Raw genomic sequence first — 13270 nt, 5'->3', positions numbered from 1 at the left:
ATCGGCCATTGGACATAAAGATTACACAACAAGTTGGAAATCGCAAATTCAACAATGAGTCGTTTGGAAGGAATCAGTGGCTAACTGCAAGCAGTGCAAAGCAACCGGTAGCCTGCAATTCAATGGAGTGGCTGTTTTTTTTCCCCCCATAAATCCAGAGAATGCCAGACTTTGATGACAAAGTTTGATGACAAAACCCCCAAGTCAGAACAGTAGGCAAAATGAATAGGTGAAAATAAACCAAATTATTAGAGTGAGGCACATGGGCTACTAACAGTTTACTACACAACACATTGTATTACTTTCTTAGCTAGTATTACATATCTCCCTGGCATATTACATCATATATACAGCAGCATACAAGACATTTTTGAACTCACCTTGTTGTGCTGTGCTCACTTGAACAGGGCGGTGACGCTGCGTATTATTTTTTAAAGTCAGTAAAAGAGGCTGCATGAACTGTTTCGCTGCCAGACAAGTCTGCGCTGATAGCCAGTTGCAGCAGTGGTAGGGTGTTGGGACTGCTGGGACTTTTATTGTGAAGGCGAACCTCATTCAACTATTGTGGCTAATCCTTGTGGCTAGCTTCACACAGTTGTCCTGCTCAGCTTGGAAGATGCTGCAGTCAGATGCACTGCGGTAAAAAAAAACGCCAGACAGGCAGTGAGAAAGAAGTCTGTATTATTCGCAAAGCCAGCCCGTGAGAAATATCCAGGGTCCTTTGATGCGTGGGATAATTTTTGCCACTCAAAAGAACTGCGCTTCATTAAATAATTTGTTGATCCATCAGAAGGAAAGGAAAGCCTACATTTTCCCCCCGGAGAACGGACAAATCGGGATAAGGAGGCTATTTTTTTCTGAAGGGACAACGTGAGGGCAGTAAAATGTGAGACAATGCAAAATATGATTATTTAAACCAAATAGTGCAATAACACATTTACAGTGTTCCTAAAAAAAATATATATATATAATTGGTATGTAGCTTATGTAGCCTAGGTCGTCTTTCATATGGCATGCAATTAATTATTAATGTAGCCTATTCTGTGGCATGCGACTTTACAGTAGCCTATTTAAACCATAGACCTACAGTGTCGACAGATTATTCAAATAAGCATAATATATAAACTAATTTCAAAGCTATGCCATCTTCAGTCTGCCTTTATAACTGTGTGAATATCCTTTAGAACTAGGCCCATTATTCTAATATAACATCAGACTACAGTTGGTATGAATAGCCTGTAAAGATAATAATAGCTCCGTGTAATTGCTATTAAGACTTCAGGGAATTGATAATCCCAGGCCAGGGTGTAGATTTGTAAACACTTTGTGTCAACAAAGATCTGGAACAATAGAAAAAGATGACCATAATCACAGCTATAGTTTAGCGATATACTGAGCTCCAAAACTATTGGGACAGTGACACATTTTTTGTCGTTTTGGCTCTGTACTCCAGCACTTTGGATTTGAAATGATACAATGACTATGAGGTTAAAGTGCAGACTGTCAGATTTCATTTGGGGTATTTTCATCCATATCGGGTGACCCGTTTAGGAATTGCAGCATGCTTTGTACATAGTCACCCCATTTTAAGGGACCTAAAGTATTGGGACAAATTCACTTATATTCCTAGCATGCAATGATTACATCAAGCTTGTGACTTCAGATTATTTTGTGTCCAATAGAAATTAATGGTAAGTAATTTGTGTAATTGTGGAGTCCCTTTTATTGTAAATAAGAATATAGTATGTTTTGTAAACCCGTTAACATTAATGTGGATGCTACCGTGATTACAGAGAATCCTGAATGACTATGTACAAAAAGTGCTATAGTTAAACGGTTCACCTGATTTGGATGAAAATCCCTTCAAATTAAAGCTGACAGTCTGCACTTTAACCTCATAGTCATTATATAGTTTAAAATCCAAAGTGCTAGAGTACATAGCCAAAACAACAACAAATGTGTGCTTGTTCTTCTGCTTGTTCTCTAGAAAGTCTGTTCTTGGCCTACTGGCGTTTATTAGTTTACACTTTATTAGAGTGAGTAATCATCCACTCAAAGGAACATTATTTAATTGAAATCAACAAGCTCCAGAGTCTTCCTAAAACACTTTAATTGTAATCAAATATTCATGGTAATACTTGCATGTATCCTCACTGTGCATGGAAACAGTAGCCTATGTAACAAGTAAATTAATTAATGTCTTTGATGAAAAGATTGTTTCCATTTAAAGAGAAGTGCATGGCACTAAGAGCATGGCACCAAGAGCATAGCACTTGCAATGCCAGGATGGTGGGTTCCATTCCCGGGACCACCAGTGAGTAAAATGTATGCATGCATGTCTGTAAATTGCTTTGGATAAAAGCATCTGCTTGATGGAATATATTTGTATTATTATTATTATTATTATTATTATATTAAGTGTTAGTTTAAGTATTTTATCATGTCAAATGTATTATTGAAGGTGTTGGGACTTCTATTTTTGTTATTTCTAAGGTAATTTTGGAGGAAGCAACTTCAGTCCCTACCATTTCTTATACTTTGCTCAAACAACGTCTTCCTGGATAACATCTCAAGGGAATATCTTACTATCAAGTGTTCAAAGAAGAGCCTTTTGAGGCTTCTCAGCCCTAGGATCTTTACTTTCATAGCTACATTACACTTAAGGACATGTGTGCTGTGCGACTGCTGCTCCTGTTTCTGCTTTGTTCCCATTTTGGTAAGTGGAGTTGACCACCTTTGTGGATTGACCATTTGTGTATGGTCACATCTTTCAGTATATGGATATTCTTCAGTGTACTGTTGAATTATGAATCTACCCATTTCTACAACCAAAATGTTAAGCACTAATAACATGTCTTCTCTCTCCTGTATCAAGTGTCCCTGTGCCATGGGGCCTGTTCAGAGGTGGACTCGGACACTGAGGCCGTTGCAGGCAAAGGGTTCAAACTGGGCTGCATCTCCTGTAAGATGAGGCCCGAGGTGGAGGCTTCTGCCACAGTCAACTGGTATTTCAAGGCCAAAGGGGAAGCTGAATTTGCTCATGTGAGTATCTGAGATGGATTATGATAGCTATAGTAGTCCAAATTGCTGCCATGGAAGTAGATTGTAGGATTATGCTTCAATCACACCGACAGCGTCATTGCAGATTGGCTAGGACTAGGTTTGCGTTGTCCTTTAGACAAACCTGTCTTACTCCATATGGTCCAGAGCCCATCCTTAAGCCCACAACCACAAGGCACAACACACAAAGATTTACATGCTTACATGCACATGCACACACGTATGCACATACCACAATGCCCCACCACATAATATGGCAGAGTGCTGCGTGCAGTTCAGATAGAATCAATCTGGATGACATTTTAGATCTCAGAGGTCACTAGGGCCACTGGGACAGCCGATAGGCAGATACAGTGCATTCGGAAAGTATTCAGACCCCTTGAGATTTTCCACATTTTGTTACGTTACAGCCTCGTTCTAAAATGGATAAAATAATTTTTTCCCCTCATCAATCTACACACAATCCCCCATAATGACAAAGCAAAACCAGGTTTAGAATATTTTTTGCAAATGTATAAAAATGTTTAAACAGAAATACATTAATGACTTATTTATTCAGACCCTTTGCTATGAGACTCGAAAATGAGATCAGGCGCATCCTATTTCCATTGATCATCCTTGAGATGTTTCTACAACTTGATTGGAGTCCACCTGCGGTAAATTCAATTGCTTGGACAAGATTTGGAAAGGCACACACCTGTCTATATAAGGTTGACAGTGGATGTCAGAGCAAAAACCAAGCTATGAGGTTGAAGGAATTGTCCATAGAGCAAAACACCAGTCTCAACGTTAACAGTGAAGAGGCAACTCCGGGATGCAGGCCTTCTAGGCAGAGTTCCTCTGTCCAGTGTCTGTGTTCTTTTGCCCATCTTAATAAAAAAAAAATATTGGCCAGTCTGTGATACGGCTTTTTCTTTGCATCTCTGCCTAGAAGGCCAGCATCCCGGAGTCGCCTCTTTACTGTTGACGTTGAGAGGGTACTATTTAATGAAGCTGCCAGTAAAAAAAATAAATAATGTATTTCACCTTTATTTAACCAGGTAAGCTAGTTGAGAACAAGTTCTCATTTACAACTGCGACCTGGCCAAGATAAAGCAAAGCAGTGCGACACAAACAATAACACAGAGTTACACATTGAATAAACAAGCGTACAGTCAATAACACAATAGAAAAAAAGTCTATATACAGTGTGTGCAAATGGCGTGAGGAGGTAGGCAATAAATAGGCCATTACAATTTAGCAAATTAACACTGGAGTGATAGATGAGCAGATGGTGATGTGCAAGTAGAAATACTGGTGTGCAAAAGAGCAGAAAAGTAAATAAAAACAATATGGGATGAGGTAGGTAGATTGGGTGGGCTATTTACAGATGGGCTATGTACAGCTGCAGCGATCGGTAAGCTGCTCAGATAGCTGATGTTTAAAGTTAGTGAGGGAGATATAAGTCTCCAGCTTCAGTGATTTTTGCAATTCGTTCCAGTCATTGGCAGCAGAGAACTGGAAGGAAAGGCGGCCAAAAGAGGTGTTGGCTTTGGGGATGACCAGTGAGATATACCTGCTGGAGCGCGTGCTATGGGTGGGTGTTGTTATCATGACCAGTGAGCTGAGATAAGGCGGAGCTTTACCTAGCATAGACTTATAGATGACCAGCGAACGGTTGAAAAGCATGCATTTGGTTTTACTAGCATTTAAGAGCAGTTGGAGGCCACGGAAGGAGTGTTGTATGGCATTGACGCTCATTTGGAGGTTAGTTAACACAGTGTCCAAAGAAGGGCCAGATGTATACAGAATGGTGTCGTCTGCGTAGAAGTGGATCAGGGAATCACCCGCAGCAAGAGCGACATCGTTGATATATACAGAGAAAAGAGTCGGCCCGAGAATTGAACCCATGTGGTACCCCCATAGAGACTGCCAGAGGTCCGGACAACAGGCCCTCCAATTTGACACACTGAACTCTGTCTGAGAAGTAGTTGGTGAACCAGGCGAGGCAGTCATTTGAGAAACCAAGGCTGTTGAGTCTGCCGATAAGAATACGGTGATTGACAGAGCCGAAAGCCTTGGCCAGGTCGATGAAGACGGCTGCACAGTACTGTCTTTTATCGATGGCGGTTATGATATCGTTTAGGACCTTGAGCGTGGCTCGAAGCTCGAAAACCGGATTACATAGCGGAGAAGGTACGGTGGGATTCGAAATGGTCAGTGATCTGTTTATTAACTTGGCTTTTGAAGACTTTAGAAAGGCAGGGCAGGATGGATATAGGTCTATAACAGTTTGGGTCTGGAGTGTCACCCCCTTTGAAGAGGGGGATGACCGCGGCAGCTTTCCAATCTTTATGGATCTCGGAAGATACAAAAGAGAGGTTGAACAGACTGGTAATAGGGTTGCAACAAAGGCGGCGGATATTTTTAGAAAGAGAGGGTCCAGATTGTCTAGCCCAGCTGATTTGTACGGTCCAGGTTTTGCAGCTCATTCAGAACATCTGCTATCTGGATTTGGGTGAAGGAGAAGCTGGGGAGGCTTGGGCGAGTAGCAGCGCGCGGGGGGGGGGGGGGGCGGGGCTGTTTGCCAAGGTTGGAGTCGCCAGGAGGAAGGCATGGCCAGCCGTTGAGAAATGCTTGTTGAAGTTTTCGATTATCACGGATTTATCGGTGGTGACCGTGTTGCCTAGCCTCAGTGCAGTGGGCAGCTGGGAGGAGGTGCTCTTGTTCTCCATGGACTTTACAGTATCCCAGAACTTTTTGGAGTTAGAGCTACAAGATGCAAATTTCTGCTTGAAAAAGCTGGCCTTTGCTTTCCTGACTGACTGCGTGTATTGGTTCCTGACTTCCCTGAACAGTTGCATATCGCGGGGGCTCTTCGATGCTATTGCAGTTCGCCACAGGATGTTTTTGTGCTGGTCGAGGGCAGTCAGGTCTGGAGTGAACCAAGGGCTATATCTGTTCTTAGTTCTGCATTTTTTGAACGGAGCATGCTTGTCTAATATGGTGAGGAAGTAAGTTTTAAAGAATGACCAGGCATCCTCAACTGACGGGATGAGGTCAATATCCTTCCAGGGTACCCGGGACAGGTCGATTAGAAAGGCCTGCTCGCAGAAGTGTTTTAGGGAGCGTTTGACAGTGATGAGGGGTGGTCGTTTGACCGCGGACCCGTAGCGGATACAGGCAATGAGGCAGTGATCGCTGAGATCTTGATTGAAGACAGCAGAGGTGTATTTGGAGGGCAAGTTGGTCAGGATAATGTCTATTAGGGTGCCCATGTTTACGGATTTAGGGTTGTACCTGGTGGGTTCCTTGATGATTTGTGTGAGATTGAGGGCATCTAGCTTAGATTGTAGGACTGCCGGGGTGTTAAGCATATCCCAGTGTAGGTCACCTAACAGAACAAACTCTGAAGCTAGATGGGGAGCGATCAATTCACAGATGGTGTCCAGGGCACAGCTGGGAGCTGAGGGGGGTCGGTAGCAGTCGGCAACAGTGAGAGACTTATTTCTGGAGAGATTAATTTTTAAAATTAGAAGTTCGAACTGTTTGGGCATAGACCTGGAAAGTATGACAGAACTTTGCAGGCTATCTCTGCAGTAGATTGCAACTCCTCCCCCTTTGGCAGTTCTATCTTGACGGAAAGTGTTATAGTTGGGTATGGAAATCTCAGAATTTTTGGTGGCCTTCCTAAGCCAGGATTCAGACACGGCAAGGACATCAGGGTTGGCAGAGTGTGCTAAAGCGGTGAGTAAGACAAACTTAGGGAGGAGGCTTCTGATGTTGACATGCATGAGGCCAAGTTTTTTTAGATCACAGAAGTCAACAAATGAGGGTGCCTGGGGACATGCAGGGCCTGGGTTTACCTCCACATCACCCGAGGAACAGAGGAGTAGTAGGATGAGGGTGCGGCTAAAGGCTATCAAAACAGGTCGCCTAGAGCGTTGGGGACAAGGAATAAAAGGAGCAGATTTATGGGCGTGGTAGAATAGAATCTGGGCATAATGTGCAGACAGGGGTATGGTGGGGCACGGGTACAGCGGAGGCAAGCCCAGGCACTGGGTGATGATAAGAGAGGTTGTATCTCTGGACATGCTGGTCTCAATGGGTGAGGTCACCGCATGTGTGGGACAAAGGAGGTATCAGAGGTACGGAGAGTGGAACTACGGGGTCCATTGCAAACCAAAACAATGATAACTAGCCTGAACAACAGTATACAAGGCATATTGATATTTGAGAGAGACATACAGTAAGGCATAAAGTGATTGCAGGTCTTGATTGGGAGAGCTAGCTAGAACAACAGGTGAGATAACAGCAGCTAGTCAGCTAACACAGCAACAGCAGGTAAAAATGGCGACGACTAGGCAGAGAGGGTCGGATTAACTACACACAGAGCCTGAGTTAAAACACAGAGCCGACAGATAAAACACAAATAAACAGAATGGAGTACCGTGAATTAATGGACAGTCCGGCAGGCATCAGCTATGTAGCCAAGTGATCGTAGTGTCCAGGGGGCAGCCGTAGATGGAGCAGGGAAGCCGCCACTACGCTAGCACGCGGCGTTTAAAGTTAGTAGCCCGGGGGCTGGTCTGCTCAGACGGAGGGGGTCTGCTCAGACGGAGGCCGGTTGAGGGCACAGCGGATGGGGTATTCGTCTGCAGACCAGACGTGGTCGTGTCGAAAGAGAATCCAAGCCGGATGGCGATGGCGAAAGAGGTATTGTAGAATTGTGTTTGCTAACTGGTGCTAGCTTCGTGGCAGAAGCTAGCACCAGTTAGCAAATAATAATAGAACAACAGTTTTCAGCTGTGCTAACATAATTGCAAAAGGGTTTTCTAATGATCCTTTTAAAAAGATACTTGGATTAGCTAACACAACATGCCATTGGAACACAGATGGTTGCTGATAATGGGCCTCTGTCCACCAACTTTTGAACGGCAGTGTAATTCTGTTTTGAAAGTTGATAAACTTGTAACCTCACTTTTGAGAAAATGGCCTTTGAATGTGTTGGTAGCTATTTTACCTTTAGTTAACTAGGCAAGTCAGTTAAGAACATTTTCTTATTTTCAATGACAACCTAGGAACAGCGGGTTAACTGCCTTGTTCAGGAGCAGAACTACAGATTTGTACCTTGTCAGCTCAGGGATTTGAACTTGCAACCTTGCGGTTACTAGTCCAATGCTCTAACCACTAGGCTACACTGTGGTTACTGGAGAGTTTTTCTTTGTCTACAACAATTTAGCATCGTTCACACCCTCTTAAGCTTTAGCCCCACCCATCTCTTTAAGGGCTGATCAGAGTGTTCTGTCCTAACAACAGCAGTCAAGCACCCAGGCCAACTGGCTAACGTTGTCTAGCTTGCTAGCTACTTCCAGACACAGACCATTTTACTCGCCCTAGCAGAGCTGGTTAGGCTGTTTTTATGTTATCCAGAGTGTTGGTGACTGCGACTGTGCTGCTGGAATCAATTTACGCTTTATTGCCGACGTTTACTGACACCGGCCATATTTAACGTGTTGAGCGTTCGTAAATTCGGCAGTTATTCTGCGCTCTGGCACACTCAGATGAGAGTGCTCTGAAATCAGAGTAGATATCCAGAGCGAATTTAACAGCTACGTCTATCAACAGTTGTCGCAGTGACATTCTATTGAAATGGTTACTTGCATAGTTGAGTCTTTTGTTAAGACATGTAGCTAGCTACAGTTGAAGTCGGAGGTTTACATACACCTTAGCCAAATACATTTAAACTCAGTTTATCACAATTCCTGACATGTAATCCTAGTAAAAATTCCCTGTTTTACGTCAGTTAGGATCACCACTTTATTTTAAGAATGTCAGAATAATAGTAGAGAGAATGATTTATTTCAGTTTTTATTTCTTTCATCACATTCCTAGTGGGTAAGACGTTACCATACACTCAATTAGTATTTTGTAGCATTGCCTTTATATTGTTTAACTTGGGTCAAACGTTTTGGGTTGCCTTTCACAATCTTCCCACAATAAGTTGGGTGAATTTTGGCCCATTCCTCCTGACAGAGCTGGTGTAACTGAGTCAGTTTTGTAGGCCTCCTTGCTCGCACACACTTTTTCAGTTCTGCCCACACATTTTCTATAGGAGTGAGGTCAGGGCTTTGTGACGGCCACTCCAATACCTTGACTTTGTTGTCCTTAAGCCATTTTGCCACAACTTTGGAAGTATGCTTGGTCATTGTCCATTTGGAAGACCCATTTGCGACCAAGCTTTAACTTCCTGACTGATGTCTTGAGATGTTGCTTCAATATGTCCACATCATTTGTCCCCCTCATGAAGCCATCTATTTTGTGCAGTGCATCAGTCCCTCCTGCAGCAAAGCTATAGTTTGTTAACAAGAAATGTGTGGAGTGGTTGAAAAATGAGTTTTAATGACTCCAACCTAAGTGTACGTAAACTTCTGACTTCAACTGTAGGTAAACAATGAACCATAATCCCAACTCATGACGTTACTACCCTGCATGAATCTACAGGTAGCTAACCAACCAGGTTCAATGTTAGCTAGCTATAACTAGCAAGTAAATTGCTCGGAGATACAAACAATAAGATTATGCACGTAACGTTACTGAGCGAACCAGCTAATGTTAACTAGTCAGTTAAGAACAAATTCTTATTTTACAATGACTGCCTACCCTGGCCAAACCCGAATGACGTTGGGCCAATTGTGCACCACCCTGTGGCACTCCTAATCACAGCTGGTTGTGATACAGCCCAGGATCAAACCAGGTTCTGTAGTGATGCCTCTAGCATTGAGATGGAGTGCCTAGACCACTGCGCAACTCGGGAGCCATGGTTGCCCTTAGTTTGAAGATGTAATCCGGAGACGGGTGTTTTCTCCATCTCCTTAGCTATCATACTCTAATTCCACTGATTTCAAAACTCAGTCCTCCAGAAAGTGGAGTGCAACACTTATGCAGTTCTACTACGCAATATATATATTTTTTTATCCGCTTTAGACAGGATTACCTACACATACTGACCAGCTCAAATAGACAGAAGCTTGCTATATTGCAGACCAATCCGAACTCATCTCTCGGCATGTCCAGCCCACTCATTATCTCAGCCAATCATGGCTAGCGGGATGGTTGCCGACTTTTTCTGTGACTAAACCAACTAGGATCGTAATTTAACAATTTTATTCATATTTACAGATGGCATACAACTTTGTTTTTAAGGCACATGAAAGTTTACATGTTCCAGAAGGCATTTCTGCAAAAAAAACACATTTTGATAAAATCAAAAAGTTGACATTCAAATGGATCTCCTGTGAAGTAGTGACCCTTCGACATACGCCGAAGTTTCCTGAAACGAGTCACAAATGTGCAAACTTTCCTAAAAACCTGTTTTGCATTGTCATTAAGGGGTATTGTGTGTAGATTGATGATATATATATTTTTGAAATCCATTTTTGAATAAGGCTGTAACGTAACAAAATGTGGAAAATGTCTAGGGGTCTGAATACTTTCCGAATGCACTGTAGGCTCACAGCTACTGTATGTAACTTTGGGTATACTTTCCTAATCAAGGGACCTCTCTCAAAACACAGTTGTATCCTTTTGAGTCCATTAACTTGGATGTTGCCAGATTTCAGATTTTCAGTGCCAGGTGAACAACCCAGATTTCACTGTGTCATTAGATATATAATTACGATGAGGAGGGCCCCCACATTGTGGATGAGCGCTTTGAGGAGCGCGTCGACTGGAACGGCAGTAAGAGGAGCCAAGACATACAGGATGCATCCATCTACCTCTTCAATGTCACCTTCAATGACTCGGGCACCTACAGTTGCCACTTCCACCGGCTCTTGACGTATGAGTTCTATGAAAACCAGACTGTTGTCAGCAAGCTTGTGCACCTGAAAGTGGTGGCTAAAGGTTCAGTATTACAATACAGACATGCTTTTGTAAGCAATTTGAATTCCAATGTCAATTATCCCAATTGTTAGGAAACATTTATGACTTGAAATGAAGCTTGTAAGTGTTTTGTAAGTGCTAAGAGCCTATGTGGTGCCTACGGAGTGCTTTTTTTCTCCCACTCTCTCCCTCCATCTCTCTCTCTCTCTCTCTAGCCACCAGAGGGACGGCCTCCATAGTCTCTGAGGTGATGATGTATGTGTCCATCATCGGGCTACAGGCTTGGCTCTACATAGAGATGGTATACTGCTTCAGAAAGATATCAGCTGCAGGAGAGGAAGCAATAAGAGAAAGCGCGTGAGTAACACTGTAACCCTACTTCCTCTCCTGCAGCTGTATTCTTTTGTTTTAGGTCCTCTATTACGGTCTCCCAACTGTCCTTGTCTGTTATGAACCTGTCCATCCGGTTGATTTGTGTTCTCTCCTCTCTCTTTCATAGTGCTGAGTAGTGCAATTCCTCTGTTCCTCCTTGTTCAATATTCTCTCCCTGTACTCTTGTCTGTCTTTCTCTCGATCTTCGTCTTCCTTGCCACTCCCATTCTCTCTCACTCTTTCCATCTCTGTGTCCCACAATCATCACATTTCCCACTCTCTAGAAAAGCCAAAGAAGGTACTTTTCCTGAAAAAACATTTGCTTGCTTGCTTCAGCAATCTAGAAGTATGTTTATAATAGCTTAAAAGCTCATGTAAAATTCAACTTGAAAAGAAGTTGAAGTTAAATATAGTTGTGTCAGGAGGGGAACTCATGTATTCCGTTGACATCACATTTCATTGAACATAAAATGTGTATGATACTACATTTGGCCTTGGTGTTTAGGCTGTGCTCTGTGGGGTGCTGCCAACGTGGGGAAAGTGCTCAGTTAATGTATACAATCAAAAGCAAGCTATAGGTAGGGAGCAGAATATCTGCCATGCCCCGCATAGATAGAATAACAGAACCAAAAGCAGGTGGAGGCTGGGGAGCTGGTTGGCAAAAGCACAGCAGATGCAAGCGATGGTGCTTTCTGAATGGCGAAACTGAATAAGCGGCCAATAAAATAAATGATATTCAGTCTCTGATTGAATGTTAGCTCAGTTGACACTGCTTGCTTCGCTTTGCTACATTAAAGTAATACATCTGGTGACTTAAGTTGGATGCATGGTTGCTTGACAGAAGGACAAAGGAAGTTATTATGGATGGATGGAGTGATAAAAGAAGGTTAGAGGGGTTCCTGTATGGATAGAGAGGTGAGAGGGGTACGTGGATTGATAGAGGATATGAATAGATAAAAAGAGTGGAATAGACATAGGAATAGTCGGAGATAAATGCAGTGTAGTTTAACTTATTGAAATGCTTTAAGTAATGAGAGTGGTTCGAATGGTTATAGATGGATAGATAGATTAATAAATAATGAATGGAGGGATGAATGATTAAGGTTAGGATGAAACATAGAGACAGTTAGAAGAACACACCATTTTATCTGTCCCACTATGAGTTAAATAAACCAACTGAAAGGGTGGGGTGTGTTTGTTGTTTGAACAGTTATAAAGCAAAGCCTAGCGATTTAATGCCACCTGTAGTTATGGAATGTTTTCTCACACGTATAATTCATTGGCTGATCCCACCTGATGACCTGCATGGAATTATGTGATCCTTCCTTAATCCATAGGAAGTCCCACCCAGTTCACTATGTCAAAATGGTGTAAGTCCTTAATGGCTCTGCCTGTGCTAAAACAGGCATTTGGGCACGAGAGTCCTCTATCAATCTCCATGTGATACAATCTCAGGTTTTTAGGTAATAAGCTGATGATGATATTCTAAACATTTCTATCTTTCTCCTTTCTTTCCAGGAATGCAGAATATTTAGCTATAGCCTCGGAGGGTAAAGATAACTGCGCAGGGGTGCAAGTGGCATAATAACCCAGGTATGTCATGAAAAAAACTGTTATCAGCAAGAAAAAGGATAAGTAAACTCAAAGTATAAACAATGTAAATGCAGCACAGCACATAGTAGCCTACACAATTAAATGATCAGATTCATGCACATGGAGAGGCATTTTCATCTAACAGAGTTCAACTGTCCTTGACCTCTCTCTTGCCACAGGATACAGTGCCTTCAGAAAGTATTCATACCCCTTATTCCACATTTTGTTGTGTTACAGCCTGAATTCAAAACTGATTAAATAGATTTGTTTTGTCACCCATCTACACACAATACCCCATAATGACAATGTGAAACATATATATATATATTTTTTAATTTTAGCAAATGTAATGGAAATTAAATACAGAAATATCTCATTTAGA

At 42.4% G+C, this 13270-nt stretch overlaps 1 protein-coding gene across 1 annotated transcript; it reads left to right on the top strand.

Annotated features, from left to right (window-relative positions):
• The first annotated feature begins 2667 nt into the window (after positions 1-2667).
• Positions 2668-12880, top strand: LOC120026729 (sodium channel subunit beta-1-like). The gene is made up of 5 exons (XM_038971441.1): positions 2668-2716; positions 2876-3042; positions 10707-10944; positions 11139-11280; positions 12814-12880. Exons 1-5 carry the CDS (start codon positions 2668-2670, stop codon positions 12878-12880), a joined length of 663 nt encoding a protein of 220 aa, XP_038827369.1.
• Positions 12881-13270: the final 390 nt, after the last annotated feature.

The sequence above is a fragment of the Salvelinus namaycush genome, chromosome 32 (assembly GCF_016432855.1).
Source record: "Salvelinus namaycush isolate Seneca chromosome 32, SaNama_1.0, whole genome shotgun sequence".
Classification (NCBI taxonomy): domain Eukaryota; kingdom Metazoa; phylum Chordata; class Actinopteri; order Salmoniformes; family Salmonidae; genus Salvelinus; species Salvelinus namaycush.
Note: the sequence above shows the minus strand (reverse complement) of the source record. Positions and strands in the feature narration are given on the sequence as shown.

Bases quoted from the DNA above. Each gene is read 5' to 3' on its own strand.
- LOC120026729 (XM_038971441.1), top strand. From the start codon at position 2,668: ATGTGTGCTGTGCGACTGCTGCTCCTGTTTCTGCTTTGTTCCCATTTT. The intron at 2,717-2,875 runs GTAAGTGGAGTT...TCCTGTATCAAG, and splicing joins TCTGCTTTGTTCCCATTTTG to TGTCCCTGTGCCATGGGGCC. The intron at 11,281-12,813 runs GTGAGTAACACT...CTTTCTTTCCAG, and splicing joins GAAGCAATAAGAGAAAGCGC to GAATGCAGAATATTTAGCTA.